This window comes from Mus caroli, unplaced genomic scaffold (assembly GCF_978045245.1).
Source record: "Mus caroli unplaced genomic scaffold, Mus_caroli_1 scaffold_10, whole genome shotgun sequence".
Lineage (NCBI taxonomy): Eukaryota > Metazoa > Chordata > Mammalia > Rodentia > Muridae > Mus > Mus caroli.
Window position 1 is genome coordinate 105,312,244 of NW_028227265.1, and position 15,449 is coordinate 105,327,692.

The 15,449-nt window shown below is 40.8% G+C and overlaps 1 protein-coding gene across 2 annotated transcripts in view; it reads left to right on the top strand.

The window, feature by feature from the left end:
• LOC110299986 (disintegrin and metalloproteinase domain-containing protein 5) overlaps positions 1–15,449 on the top strand; it is a 96,572-nt gene that overhangs the window by 12,865 nt on the left and 68,258 nt on the right. For both annotated transcript variants that reach the window (XM_021169991.2, XM_021169993.1), the window contains exons 2-10: positions 6,612–6,691; positions 7,315–7,370; positions 9,905–9,983; positions 10,270–10,346; positions 11,918–12,095; positions 13,052–13,117; positions 14,393–14,464; positions 14,656–14,813; positions 15,430–15,449. The exon at positions 15,430–15,449 is cut by the window's right edge and continues 62 nt beyond it. In XM_021169991.2, coding sequence (XP_021025650.1) covers positions 6,612–6,691; positions 7,315–7,370; positions 9,905–9,983; positions 10,270–10,346; positions 11,918–12,095; positions 13,052–13,117; positions 14,393–14,464; positions 14,656–14,813; positions 15,430–15,449 — 786 coding nt within the window. The remainder of the gene's footprint in view (positions 1–6,611; positions 6,692–7,314; positions 7,371–9,904; positions 9,984–10,269; positions 10,347–11,917; positions 12,096–13,051; positions 13,118–14,392; positions 14,465–14,655; positions 14,814–15,429) is intronic.

Consider the following 15,449-nt stretch of genomic DNA (forward strand, 5'->3'; position numbering starts at 1 on the left):
TGGTGGACTTTTTGTCTTATTGACGGTGTCTTTTGCCTTGCAGAAGCTTTGCAACTTTATGAGGTCCCATTTATCGATTCTCGAGCTTACAGCACAAGCCTTTGCTGTTCTATTCAGGAATTTTTCCCCTGTACCCATATCTTTGAGGCTTTTCCCTACTTTCTCCTCTATAACTTTCAGTGTCTCTGGTTTTATGTGGAGTTCCTTAATCCACTTAGATTTGACCTTGGTACAAGGAGATAGGAATGGATCAATTCGTATTCCTCTACATGATAACCGCCAGTTGTGCCAGCACCATTTGTTGAAAATGCTTTTTTCCACTGGATGGTTTTTGCTCCCTTGTCAAAGATCAAGTGACCATAGGTATGTGGGTTGATCTCAGGGTCTTCAATTCTGTTCCATTGGTCTACTTGTCTGTTGTTATACCAGTACCATGCAGTTTTTTTTATCACAATTGCTCTGTAGTACAGCTTTAGGTCAGGCATGGTGATTCCACCAGAGGTTCTTTTATCCTTGAGAAGAGTTTTTGCTATCCTAGGTTTTTTGTTGTTCCAGATGAATTTGCAGATTGCCCTTTCCAATTCGTTGAAGAATTGAGTTGGAATTTTGATGGGGATTGCATTGAATCTGTAGATTACTTTTGGTAAGATAGCCATTTTTACAATGTTGATCCTGCCAATCCATGAGCATGGGAGGTCTTTCCATCTTCTGAGATCTTCTTTAATTTCTTTCTTCAGGGACTTGAAGTTCTTGTCACACAGATCTTTCACTTCCTTAGTTAGAGTCACGCCAAGGTATTTTATATTGTTTGTGACTATTGAGAAGGGTGTTGTTTTCCTAATTTCCTTCTCTGCCTGTTTATCCTTTGTGTACAGAAAGGCCATTGACTTGCCTGAGTTAATTTTATATCCAGCTACTTCACCGAAGCTATTTATCAGGCTTAGGAGTTCTCTGGTGGAATTTTTAGGGTCACTTATGTATACAATCATATCATCATATCACTTCTTCTTTTCTGATTTGTATCCCCTTGATCTCCTTTTGTTTTCTAATTGCTCTGGCTAGGACTTCAGGTACAATGTTGAATAGGTAGGGAGAGAGGGGGCAGCCTTGTCTAGTCCCTGATTTTAGTGGGATTCCTTCCAGCTTCTCACCATTTACTTTGGTGTTGGCTACTGGTTTGCTGTAGATTGCTTTTATCATGGTTAGGTATGGGCCTTGAATTCCTGATCTTTCCAAGACTTTTATCATGAATGGGTGTTGGATTTTGTCAAATGCTTTTTCAGCATCTAACGAGATGATCATGTGGTTTTTGTCTTTGAGTTTGTTTATATAATGGATTACATTGATGGATTTTCGTATATTGAACCATACTTGCATCCCTGGGATGAAACCTACTTGGTCAGGATGGATGATTGTTTTGATGTGTTCTTGAATTCGGTTAGTGAGAACTTTATTGAGGATTTTTGCACAAATATTCATAAGGGAAATTGGTCTGAAGTTCTCTATTTTTGTTGGGTCTTTCTGTGGTTTAGGTATCAGAGTAATTGTGGCTTCATAGAATGAGTTGGGTAGAGTACCTTCTGATTCTATTTTGTGGAATAGTTTGTGAAGAACTGGGATTAGTTCTTCTTTGAAGGTTTGATAGAACTCTGCACTAAACCCATCTGGTCCTGGGCTTTTCTTGGTTGGGAGACTATTAATGACTGCTTCTATTTCTTTAGGGGATATGGGACTGTTTAGATCATTAACCTGATCTTGATTTAACTTTGGTACCTGGTATCTGTCTAGAAACTTGTCCATTTCATCCAGGTTCTCCAGTTTTGTTGAGTATAGGCTTTTGTAGAAGTATCTGATGGTGTTTTGGATTTCTTCAGGGTCTGTTGTTATGTCTCCCTTTTCATTTCTGATTTTGTTAATTAGAATACTTTCCCTATGCCCTCTAGTGAGTCTGGCTAAGGGTTTATCTATCTTGTTGATTTTCTCAAAAAACCAGCTCCTCGATTGGTCGATTCGTTGAATTGTTCTTCTTGTTTCCACTTGGTTGATTTCACCCCTGAGTTTGATTATTTCTTGCCGTCTACTCCTCTTGGGTGAATTTGCTTCCTTTCGTTCTAGAGCTGTTAGATGTGTTGTCAAGCTGCTAATGTGTGCTCTCTCTAGTTTCTTTTTGGAGGCACTCAGAGCTATGAGTTTTCCTCTTAGAAATGCTTTCAATGTGTCCCATAAGTTTGGGTATGTTGTGGCTTCATTTTCATTAAACTCCAGAAAGTCCTTAATTTCTTTCTTTATTCCTTCCTTGACCAAGGTACCATTGAGAAGAGTGTTGTTTAGTTTCCACGTGTGTGTTGGCTTTCTATTATTTATTTTGTTATTGAAGATCAGTCTTAGTCCATGGTGATCTGATAGGATGCATGAGACAATTTCAATATTTTTGTATCTGTTGAGGCTTGTTTTGTGACCAATTATGTGGTCAATTTTGGAGAAGGTACCATGAGGTGCTGAGAAAAAGGTATATCCTTTTGTTTTAGGATAAAATGTTCTGTAGATATCTGTCAGATCCATTTGTTTCCTAACCTCTGTTAGTTTCACTGTGTCCCTGTTTAGTTTCTGCTTCCATGATCTGTCCATTGGTGAAAGTGGTGTGTTGAAGTCTCCCACTATTATTGTGTGAGGTGCAATGTGTGCTTTGAGCTTTACTAAAGTATCTTTAATGAATGTGGCTGCCCTTGTATTTGGAGTATAGATATTCAGATTTGATAGTTCCTCTTGGAGGATTTTACCTTTGATGAGAATGAAGTGCCCTTCCTTGTCTTTTTTGATGACTTTGGGTTGGAAGTCAATCTTATCAGATATTATAATGGCTACTCCAGCTTGTTTCTTCATACCATTTGCTTGGAAAATTGTTTTCCAGCCTTTCATTCTGAGGTAGTGTCTATCTTTTTCTCTGAGATGAGTTTCCTGTAAGCAGCAAAATGTTGGGTCCTGTTTCTGTAGCCAGCCTGTTAGTCTATGTCTTTTTATTGGGGAGTTGAGTCCATTGATATTAAGAGATATTAGGGAGAAGTAATTGTTGCTTCCTTTTATTTTTGTTGTTAGAGTTGGTGTTCTGTTCTTGTGGCTGTCTTCTTTTAGGTTTGTTGAGGGATTACCTTCTTGCTTTTTATAGGACGTGGTTTCTGTCTTTGTATTGGTTTTTTTCTGTTATTATCCTTTGAAGGGCTGGATTCGTGGAAAGATAATGTGTGAATTTGGTTTTGTCGTGGAATACTTTGGTTTCTCCATCTATGGTATTTGAGAGTTTGGCTGGGTATAGTAGCCTGGGCTGGAAATTGTGTTCTCTTAGTTTCTGTATAACATCTGTCCAGGCTCTTCTGGCTTTCATAGTCTCTGGTGAAAAATCCGGTGTAATTCTGATAGGCTTGCCTTTATATGTTACTTGACCTTTTTCTCTTACTGCTTTTAGTATTCTATCTTTATTTAGTGCATTTGTTGTTCTGATTATTATGTGTCGGAAGGAATTTCTTTTCTGGTCCAGTCTATTTGGAGTTCTGTAAGCTTCTTGTATGTTCATGGGCATCTCTTTCTTTAGGTTTGGGAAGTTTTCTTCTATAATTTTGTTGAAGATATTTGCTGGTCCTTTGAGTTGAAAATCTTCATTCTCATCTACTCCTATTATTGGTAGGTTTGGTCTTCTCATTTTGTCCTGGATTTCCTGGATGTTTTGAGTTAAGATCTTTTTGGATTTTGTATTTTCTTTGATTGTCGTGCCGATGTTCTCTATGGAGTCTTCTGCACCTGAGATTCTCTCTTCCATCTCTTGTATTCTGTTGCTGATGCTCGCATCTATGGTTCCAGATTTCTTTCCTAGGGTTTCTATCTCCAGCGTTGCCTCAATTTCGGTTTTCTTCATTGTCTCTACTTCCCTTTTTAGGTCCTGGATGGTTTTATTCAATTCCATCACCTGTTTGGTCTGGTTTTCCTGCAATTCTTTAAGGGATTTTTGTGCTTCCTCTTTAATGTCTTCTACCTGTTTAGCAGTGTTCTCCTGCAATTCTTTAAGGGATTTTTGTGCTTCCTCTTTAATGTCTTCTACCTGTTTAGCAGTGTTCTCCTGTATTTCTTTAAGTGTGTTATTAAAGTCCTTCTTGATGTCCTCTACCATCATCATGAGATATGCTTTTAGATCCGGGTCTAGCTTCTCCCGTGTGTTGGGGTGCCCTGGACTGGGCGAAGTGGGAGTGCTGGGTTCTGATGATGGTGAGTGGTCTTGGTTTCTGTTAGTAAGATTATTACGTTTACCTTTCACCATCTGGTAATCTCTGGGGTTAGTTGTTATCGTTGTCACTGTTTAAAGATTGGAGCAGATGCTGTGTTCCACTCACCAGAAGTCTCAAAATCCTGTGGCGGGTGTCGTGGGTAGCTGGCGGGTGTCAGTCGACCCTGCGCCCTAGCTACTCAGGTGCTGGTCAGACCGGAAGAGTTTTTTTTTTTTTTTTCCCCCGTTATCCTTTGAAGGGCTGGATTCTTGGAAAGATAATGTGTGAATTTGGTTTTGTCATGGAATACTTTTGTTTCTCCATCTATGGTAATTGAAAGTTTGGCTTGGTATAGTAGCCTGTGCTAGCATTTGTGTTCTCTTAGTGTCTGTATAACCTCTGTCCAGGCTCTTCTGGCTTTCATAGTCTCTGGAGAAATGTCTGGTGTAATTCTAATAGTCATGCCTTTATATGTTACTTGACCTTTTTCCCTTACTGCTTTTAATATTCTCTCTTTATTTAGTGCATTTATTGTTCTGATTATTATGTGTTGGGAGGAATTTCTTTTCTGGTCCAGTCTATTTGGAGTTCTGTAGGCTTCTTGTATGTTCATGGGCATCTCTTTCTTTAGGTTTGGGAAGTTTTCTTCTATAGTTTTGTTGAAGATATTTGCTGGCCCTTTAAGTTGAAAATCTTCATTCTCATCTACTCCTATTATTGGTAGGTTTGGTCTTCTCATTGTGTCCTGGATTTCCTGGATGTTTTGAGTTAGGATCTTTTTGCATTTTGCCGTTTCTTTGATTGTTGTGCCCATGTTCTCTATGGAATCTTCTGCTCCTGAAATTCTCTCTTCCATCTCTTTTATTCTGTTGTTGATGCTCGCATCTATGGTTCCAGATTTCTTTCCTAGGGCTTCTATCTCCAGCGTTGTCTCATTTTGGGTTTTCTTTATTGTTTCTACTTCCCTTTTTAGGTCTTGTATGGTTTTGTTAAATTCCATCACCTGTTTGGTTGTGTTTTCCTCTTTTTCTTTAAGGACTTCTACCTGTTTGGTTCTGTTTTCCTGTTTTTTGTTAAGGACTTGTACCTCTTTAGCAGTGTTCTCCTGTATTTCTTTAAGTGAGATATTAAGGTCCTTCCTGATGTCCTCTACCATCATCATGAGATATGCTTTTAAATCTGGGTCTAGCTTTTCGGGTGTGTTGGGGTATCCAGCATTGGCTGAGGTGGGAGTGCTGGGTTCTGATGATGGTGAGTGGTCTTGGTTTCTGTTAGTAAGATTCTTACATTTGCCTTTCGCCATCTGGTAATCTCTGGAGTTAGTTGTTATAGTTGTCTCTGGTTAAAGCTTGTTCCTCCCGTGATTCTGTTAGCATTTATCAGCAGACCTGGGAGACTAGATCTCTCCTGAGTTTCAGTGGTCAGAGTATTCTCTGTAAGCAAGCTCTCCTCTTGCAGGGAAGGTGCACAGATATCTGGCTTTTGGACCTACCTCCTGGCAGAAGATGAAGGCCTGAAACAGGGCCTGTCCCAGAAGCTGTGTAGCTTCTGTAGTCGGCACTCTCGCCTACACAGTCTAGTCTCTGAGAGATCCCGGACCAGAGATGTCTCCCCCAGGTGCTCTGGCAAAGCCCTCCTAATCGGGGCAGACACTTCTCCTCTGGCAGGGAAGGTGCCTGGATGTCTGGAGCCTGAAACGGGGTCTGCTCCAGAAGCTGTGTGGTTTCTGCCTGTCCCAGAAGCTGTTAGCTTCTGTAGTCCACACTCTCACCTGTGCAGACTAGTCTCTGAGTGATCCCGGAACCAAGATGGCTCCCCCAGGTGCTCCCCCCACTCAACTTCATAGTCTTTCTCTTGCCTTAGAGAAAAACCTCCAAACAAAAGCAAAACAAAGCAAAATAAAAGGAAAAAAAATCTAATAAGATAAAAAGTACCAAAGTAAAACAAAGAAAGCACACAAAAAAATGAAGTCCCTTTACTGGCCAACTTCTCCTGGGCGTGGGGGCTTCCCGGAGTGTGCCTGATATACCTAGGGTTGTCAGCCCATTGGAGAAAACCGACTTCTCCTTCCTTAATAACCACCATTCTTTCAGCATGAGTCTATATGTTCCTAAGCCTTTTACAACCCTGGCATTCAGTATTTGAGTAGTTTAGCTGTGTAGCTGAGAGGAGGAAGAAAAGAGAGAAGAGGGAAGGGGAGGAGGATGAATTAGCAACAATTTAATAGACAGTGGAAAGGGTAAAAAGAAAAGATGTATAAACCACTCAAAACAACTACTAATGTAGGGAAAGAGATGTACAATTAGACTCAAAAAAACAAGATATCAAAACAGTATCACTTATTTTTACTTTTAGATCCTCAGAAAACCACCTTGCAGACAACTGTTCCTGAAAAGATCTCATCACCGGATGTGGAAACAGATGCAGAAGACCATGTAAGGGCAACACCATCTTCATAGGCTTGATCCTGTGAGGTTGTGCACATCATTACCCAAGCTGCTTAGATAAAGGGAGCGGGTAGAACCCAGAGAAACTCTGCTGCAGCAGAGCATTGTGGGATAGGAACTTCAGGGATGGGCACTCCACAGGTGCCAAAAGGGTGTCAAGTAGCAGGCATGGCCTCCCCAGACTACAATGAGGATGAGGCTGTGATAAGAGAGAACTGATTCTGAGGGTGAGGTGAAGCTTGCTGTCTGATACGGGAGTGGTGACTGGGAGCCTCTGGTTAATCCAGATGATATCAGTTTATTAATACCAGGCAAGCTTCTGCTGGCCACAGCTGCTAAGCCTAACTCTGTTTAGAATCTTGAAGACTCAGAAATCCACGTGGGATGGAAAGCCAAAAACCCATGTGTGTGTGTGTGTGTGTATGTATGCATGCATGTATGTATATATGTATGTATGTATGTATATATATATAATATGTGTGTATGTATGTATATATATATATATGTTATATGTTACATTTGTATTAATTTTGTCATTCCTTTAAAACATACAGTGGATCAAACACATGAGCTAGCACATGACTGACATTTAAAAAATATCCTTGTTACAGATGGCTTATCTTATTACAATAAATGAAACCCCCCATTTCATCCATCTTAAAAAACAGTAAGTACTTATTTTGTCATTCCAAATGTCAAGATTTTGACTTTTACAAGAGTTACGGTTATGATCATTTCAGTTCAAATGTATTAATGGCTACTGAATGGTGGCCGTTAGACAAGGTCCTAGTCCTTGATAAAAGATGATAAAACAAGGTCTGAAGAGCATTTATAGAAGGAAGACATATTTCAATGTACCAGTTCTAAGAAGCAGAGTTTTATTAAAATTTGGTGAGGAATGCCCGAGTAGTGTTCTTTGCAATTCAGGAAGGCCTTTTGGAATAGAGATAGGTTGCAGCTTGATAAAGGGCAGAGGTCAAAGATTTTGGAAAAGAAAGTAGAAGATAAATTCCAGAAGATGCCTGAGAACAATGTAAAAGATGCGGTGCACACACTGTGCTCCCATGGGTCAGGTGATCAGTGTGAGGGTTGATGAGGGGGAACCGTAAGTTACAGCACAAGAAAGAGACTCCACAGGCCTCCTGATGGACTCAGTAGAACAATTGGGAAACAGTGAGCGACCTCTAAGTCTTTGCTCAAGGAAATGGAGAGGCTATATTGTGTATCTAAGTGATGACTATGAACCAGGAAGATATTTAAAGGAGGATTGAATACTTATGGTATTTTCCAGTGGAGAGGTGTCTATAAGAATTTGAATCTCTGAGGATGTTCAACAGGTCCGTAGACTCCATAGTAAACAGTAGCTGTACTATTGATTGGATCACATATACGGAAAATGCTATGAACCTGGGAAAAGAACAGATACTTTGGTGTTTGGTGGGGAAGTATGTAGCTAACCTGGAAGATGAAGCTAGAGGAGCAGGGAGGCAGGACAAGAGGCAGAGGAGAAGGTGTAATAAGTCAGAGATGGGGATGCGTGAGTGGTCATTGTTTCAGGCAGGTGTGGATAATCACTACAGATTCTGAGCAGTAATGTGCTTTTCGAATTTAAAAAGCTAATGCTTTTAGACATTTCCCACAGAACCTTAAAGGTGGTTAAGACTCAAGAAAGTGGGGGGCTGGAGCTGCTCTTCCAGAGGTCCCGAGTTCAATTCCCAGCAACCACATGGTGGCTCACAACCATCTGTAATGAGATCTGATGCCCTCTTCTGGTGTGTCTGAAGACAGAAACAGTGTAGTCATAATCATTATATATATATATATATATATATATATATATATATATATATATATATATATCTCCAAGAAAGTGGGAGAGATATGTGTGTGTAGATGACAGTTATGATAAACAAATAAGCTGTGAACACTTAAAATAGGACAGAGCAGTGTTGGAGCTTGACATCAAACGAGAATGCCTTCAGTCGGTAGTCACTTAAACACAGCTTTTCTAATAATCGCACAAGGGTACAGAAATCATAGATGAGAAATGGCTCAGAGCTCAGTTATGCACAGGATGGAATCTGGGGCACAGGTGTAAGGGCTTTATCTCACATAATAAAACAATAACACCAATTAAGGAGAGAAGTAAGGCAGATTCAGAGGATGTGAGAGTGACCGGGAAGGTGTGTGCCACGGCTGGTAGGAATGGTGGCAAGCTTTTAAACATTTACTGGGGTGGGGGACTACTAGAGAAATTTCTGACCATTGTTATTAAGAACTTGGAGAAGGTCTTGACAGTACCTGCCTGTAGGCCCAGTATTCAGTTGTGTCTACATAATTGTGTCGAGAAGGAAGAGGTGGAAGTGGGGAGGGGGAAGAGGAGGAAGAGGATAAAGAGAAGGAGGAACTGGAGGAGGAAGAGGGGAAGGAGGAGGAGGAGAAAGAGGAGGGAGAACTGGAGTAGGAGGAGAGGAGGAGGAGGGAGAGGAAGAAGGGGGGCTGAAGAAGGAGGAAGAAGTGGACAGAGGAGAACTGGAGGAAGAGGAGGAGGGAGAATTGGAGAAGGAGAAGGAGAAGGGAGAACTGGGGGAGGAGGGGGAAAAGGAGAAGGAGGAGAAAGAGGGGGAACCAAAGAAGGAGGAAGAAGAGGAGGACAGAGAACTGGAGGAAGAAGAGGAGGATGGAGAACAGGAGGAGGAGGTGGGAAAGGAGGAGGAGAAGGAAGAGGAGGAGAAGAAGGAAGAGGAGAAAGAGGAGAAGGGAGAAGGGAAGTGGAGGAGGGGGAGGGGATGGATGTAGGAACAACATGACTGGAATTTACTGAGTTGATGGAACATAAATTTGTAGTGAGATCAAGAGAATTGTTTAATATCAGTGTGAATCCCACATTCTAATTTAGAGATTCAAACATAGCATCTGAATTTAATGAATGGCAAAGACAAAGATTTGAAAGGCCCTGGACATTGGAGCCTGTATTACTTTTCAGTTGAGTTAGTTACTGTGTTGAGTGGCCCATTAATGTGCATTTTAGTGTCTTCTCTATTCAAAGGCTAATATCAGTGACAGGAAGATATTTAGACAATGGAATATAGAGGATGAGAGCTGTATTCAATTTGTATATGTCAATTTGTATATGAAGACTTATCTTTTACATTTATTCCATTGGAAGATGTTCTTGGGATTTTTTTATTCTTTGCATAGATCATTTATAACTCCAACTGCAGTGGTTTATACTTACGACAGAAATGATGTTCGACATTCTCAACCTTTGTCAGCTCTGGTAAGCCGTAAGGTTTTCTTCTGTACAGATTTGTTATTTGGGCTTGCTCTTAAAAACGAACAACCTCTAATGACTTTAGTATTATCTAGTACGTTGAAATTGATGCTGATACAATTTGTACAACCTACTCTGATGCTATTTCCTGCTTAATATAAAATGATTGGATAATTGGGCTATCATGCAAAAGTATTGAGGTAGGGAAATAATAAATGTGTACGACACGTCTTGGGTGTGTGTTTATGGATGACTTAACCATCAGCTTTCATTTGTACACTTTTCCCCCCAGGAAAATTGCAATTACAATGGATATGTTGCAGGTTTTCCAAACTCTATCGTGACTCTCACTGTTTGCACAGGACTCAGGTAGTGTATTATTTAAAGATATTTTCCTAGATAGGTTTCTATTGCGGTGAGACAACCCATGGCAAAAAGCGACTTGGGAGGGCAGAGTATGTTTCATCTTGTACTTCTTGGCTAGCATACTTCCACCGCTAATGGAAGTCAGGACAGGCGCTTGGAAGCAGGCACTGAAAACATGGTCGTGGAGGAATGTTGCTTACATATTGTCCATGACTTGATCAGTATGCTCTCTTACACCACTCTGGGTCATCTGTCCCAGAGGTGGTGACATCACCCATGGTGGCCTGGGCCCTTCACATCAATCATTAATCAAGAAAATACAAACTTGCCTATAGGCCATCTGATGGAGTTACTTTCTCCACTGAAGTTTCCCTTCCCGAAAACTCTAGCTTCTGTTGAATTGACAATAAAGCAACTGGGACAGAGACTAAAGTCGCCAGCACTGTATCTTGCTGTCTTACGAGTTAGTCCTCTGTATGCCCATTCTCATTCTGTATTGAGCTTTATTTTTAGTCCTCTGAGAAATGAACCCAAATTGCCAATTTGTGAGTCTGTTCTGTTCCTGGGGAGAGGCCATGTATGGATCCTCACAGGACCTAGTGGTTGAGGCTGCAGGATGTCTTGAGTGTGGGGAGTGCTAATCAATACTTTCAAACTTCTCTAGTTCCCACCCAGTGTTGATTTTGATTTACTAGAATAAATGGGAATGCTTGAGGATAATAGCGACTTCTGTTTATTGGCCACTTTTAGGCATGTGTTCCTTCAGTTCACCCACACTAATAATTTGTGACCAAGGTATCAGGGGGAAAAAAGTCAAATGTACCATAGATAAGGGACCTGTCTTAGTCAGGGTCTCTCTCTCTCTCTTGCTGTGATGTGATGTGACACCATGACCCAACCAACTTGGGGAGGAAAGGCTTTATCGCATCTTATGGTTTACAAGCCCATCACACTGGGAAGTCAAGAACTCAGAGGCAGTAACTGATGCAGAGAATAGGAAGGAGGACTGCTCCTCATGGGTTGCTTAGTTCAGTTGGCGGTTATCTATGATCCAGGACCATACCCAGGGATGACACTGCTTGCAAAGGGCTGGACCCTCCCATATCAGGAATCAGGAGAACACCACACAGGCTTGCCTACATATGGGACAATCTATCTGTTGGAGGCATCCTCTCAATTAAGACCCCCTCTTTTAAAAGCTATGTCTCAAGTTTGTGTCAAGTTAACAACGACCAACCAACACAGAACCCAGGATGAAGGAAAAGAGAACCCACAGACTCCACACACCAGTACAGAAAGCTAATACTAATACAGCAGAGAATCTTAATTGTTTGGGGACATACATCCACGTCTTCACCTGACCTCTTTAATGTCTATAACAGACAGGCACGAGCAATCCCATAGCACAGTGATGTAGTTCTGGTGTAGTTCTTGTAACCTTGACAAATATACAGGTAAAATAGGCTATCCAAGATGACTTCACACTGAAGAAAACCCTGGCCAACTTTTGCCTTTAGAATTTTATAGATTTGGTTGAATCATTGTAGTTTTCCTATAACTGTCTGACCACCCAGGGGAACAATACAGTTTGAAAATGTCTCCTATGCGATTGAGCCCGTGGAGACTCTGTCAGGATTTGTGCACGTGATCTACGAGAGCACAAACAAACTTGCTGAGATTCCTGACCTGGGAAAGAATGAGTCATACAGTTGGTTTGACGAATCAGATTATCAATTCCGGAGCAGCATGAAGGTCAGTGCTCACTCTTTCTAATTATTTAGTATAATTTTGTGAAATGAAAAATGTTTTTTTAAAAAAATACTCCTTACCATGGTTTTACTTTTTAAACATCCTTTTTTTTCTCCTCTGTATAGCCCTGGCTGTCCTAGAACTGACTCTGTAGATCAGGCTTACCACAAACTCACAGAGACCTGCCTGGCTCTGTCTCCCAAGTGCTGATGTTAAAGGCAGGTGCCACCAGGCCTGGCCTGGCATGGTTTTACTTTGTAAAGGAAGGTCCTATGTCATCTTTTAGTAGCTCGTGGATTGACAGTTGAAATTGGACACGAATTCTGTAAACACGTAGATGATAAATCTCAGAAGCAAGGTGCTTTGAACATAGAACTGAAAGTGAGGCAACAACTTTAGACAATTAAATTTCCAGGTCACTTCAGTAAAGTATTAACTCTGTCCTTGCTATACAAAAAAATAGATAATTCCAATGGCTTATATAAGGTCACCTAGAGTAATGAGCCTTTCCTTAGCCACGACCCATGAACTGGCAAGGTAGGACACCTGGCTCAGGTGAATACCATCAACTGTAAACTTCTGGAGTCCTCTGAAATGCATGGTTAGCTAAAGGCAGCCTCCTCACACCTGTTAGCAAAAATATCCTCCTCCGTGGATAGTTTGAGATTATCAGAAGGGTTAAGAAAAACAAGGCTTTTGGGATAAGCCTAGCATGTTATTTCAAATGTTATAAAGATTCCCAACTTACCACCCAGCTAGAGACATCTAACTGAAAGTTATTGCTAACCATGGCACTTCTGCTCTGGGAGATCCTCTAAAGGAGGTCTTTAAACTTTGTGCCTGGAAACAGACTTCTTACAAGCAATACCAGCTATCTTCCACCTTGTTGATAAAAATCATTTTAATAGAAGGGGACATTGAGAAATGTTTCTCGGGACCTATGCCATTGTGTTTTTCAGAAAGCTGGATTTACCGTGTTACACCAACGATTCATTATGATGGATATCATCGTGGATAAAAAGCTGGTGTGTCCTGTTCTCTTTATGTTCTGTTGATTTTGACCATTTCCTAGATGAGAATAGTGTGTTGTGACTATATCTGCCTTTGTGCCCCTGTGTGACCCTCTCTCCACTTCCGTGTACTCCTTTATAGTACCAGTGGCCATCCCTGTCTTTCCTTGACCGGTCAGTACTGTAGCCTGCAGAGTTCACAGCTGGGCAAGGCCACTGAAGACATGGGTCTCATAGCTGTCTTCTTCCACTGCAGGAGACAAGCTAGCAGAGCCTGAGCTACTGGTTCCATTCCAGCTTGACTCCTCTGTGTCTTGTCTCCAGAGGATGTGTTTTCAGCAGTAGAGTTTTAGTTCTGATTTTTTTTTTTTTAAGTTTTTCAAGACAGGGTTTCTCTGTGCAGTCCTGGCCATCCTGGAACTCACTCCGGAGACCAGGCTGGCCTTGAACTTAGAAATCCGCTTGCCTCTGCCTCTGCCTCCCAAGTACTGGGACTAAAGGCATGCGCCACCACTGTCTGGCAATTTCCGATTTCTCATGAGCATTCGTTGTCTGTATTGTTTTGGGAACCTTTGGCATCAGAGGTATCCAGCACATGGGACTTGGATTTCCTTTTAAGAACCCATTGCTACCAGAAGCAGCACTATCCACATTAGCAGGTTACCCCTGTTCACTCCCTTCTAACATGATGATGTTTATAAAATAGAAGCTTTCTATGTGCTCTTATTAGTTGGGTTGCCTCTCTCCTCCCCTACCAATCCTCTATCTGTTTATATTACTCTATTCCTAGTATAGCTCCCTTCTGTTGTCAATACCATATGTATTTGGCTCTCACTGCCCCCCCCCCATCCCTATCCCCAGGTCTTCTTTTGTGGATTCCTCCACTCATGGCTCCTCTCTTGTTTCCTGTCCTCTATCAACACAAATCCCAGCAACCGATGAGTATGAGTATCGGTGCCACTTATTTCGTATGGCTTTACTGCCACTAGACCTGGTGACGTTTTGCTTGGCTTCTTCATTGTGCACAACCCTTGACACCGGTCCCTCTGTGGAGACAGTACAGCTGGGGCCGCCATGGTATACCATCTTGTTCCTGGTCTACAATGTATTAAATAATGTTAACTCACGGCACTCCATATTTTAAAGTCGTCATTTACTTAGCATTATTGATCTTTTTTTCTTCTTCTGGATTTCAATCAGAACGTGGTCTTAGTGCTTACTCAGAGCATCTGTATGCTTAAGGGTGTGGACTTGTCTATCTAAAGTCATTCTTTTTTTTTTTTTCTTCAGTTTGATTACATGGGCTCTGACACTAAAGTTGTGCTACAGAAAGTCATTCAGATCATGGGTTTCGTCAACACTGTGAGTTTTCAAAAGCAAGTTTATTTTTTTACCATATATATATATATATTATATATATATGAATTAATGGGTTCCATATTTTGATAAGCTCCTGAAGCCTCTTTGTAACCTGAAATAACCATGCTAAATATGTTTGTAGGTGTTTCAAGTGATGCTCAAAATTAGATACAAGTTCTCCTTTTTCTTTTTAGATGCTCTCCAAGTTAAAACTGACTGTCTTAATAAATTCCATTGAAATCTGGTCGAAGGAAAACAAAATTCATTTCTCAAAGGCACTTGATGACTTATTGGTTCAGTTTTCAATTTGGAAACATGAGTATAGACCACAACATGTTGCATACTTACTGGTGTAAGCACACAATTTTGTATCTACAAACGCTGAAGGAATAACTCACATGACGTAATATATTAATTTTGAAATTTTTGTTGTAAGAAAGTAGAAGTTAGAAGTCTATGAGAATGAATCCAACTGCTTTGGCTTATACATGTCTGTTACCTGCTATCCAATCTCTACAGTTCTGTTTCCTATCTAATTACTCACCTAGTTAATCATTTCATTTTTTAATAAAGATGTACTGACTCTTAGTGATAAATGAATAGCAGGGTCTAAAAATTGGAGTTGTAGGGATTTCTAGCTAAATACTCAAAACTTGATACACCCACATGCACACATACAGAATAGATGGAACCAGACTGAAAAATCACCACTGCTAGGGCAAAGGCACTTTCAGCAGATGATTTGAGGTTATCCCCATATATTCCTAGGTAGTTTTAATGCATCCATGCTTCGCAATGGATGCATTAAAATATTCTTCATAGCAAAGCCCTGGGAAGTATATTTAAATAGGACAGCCCTGTAGCTGCATAGAGCTTAGGTTACAGTAAATGTTTGTTGATATTTGATCCTATGAAAACTTTTGACATTGCTAACACTGCTTTTCAATCTACTCATGATTGTTGTATAGATTTGAGGAGCACCCTGCTT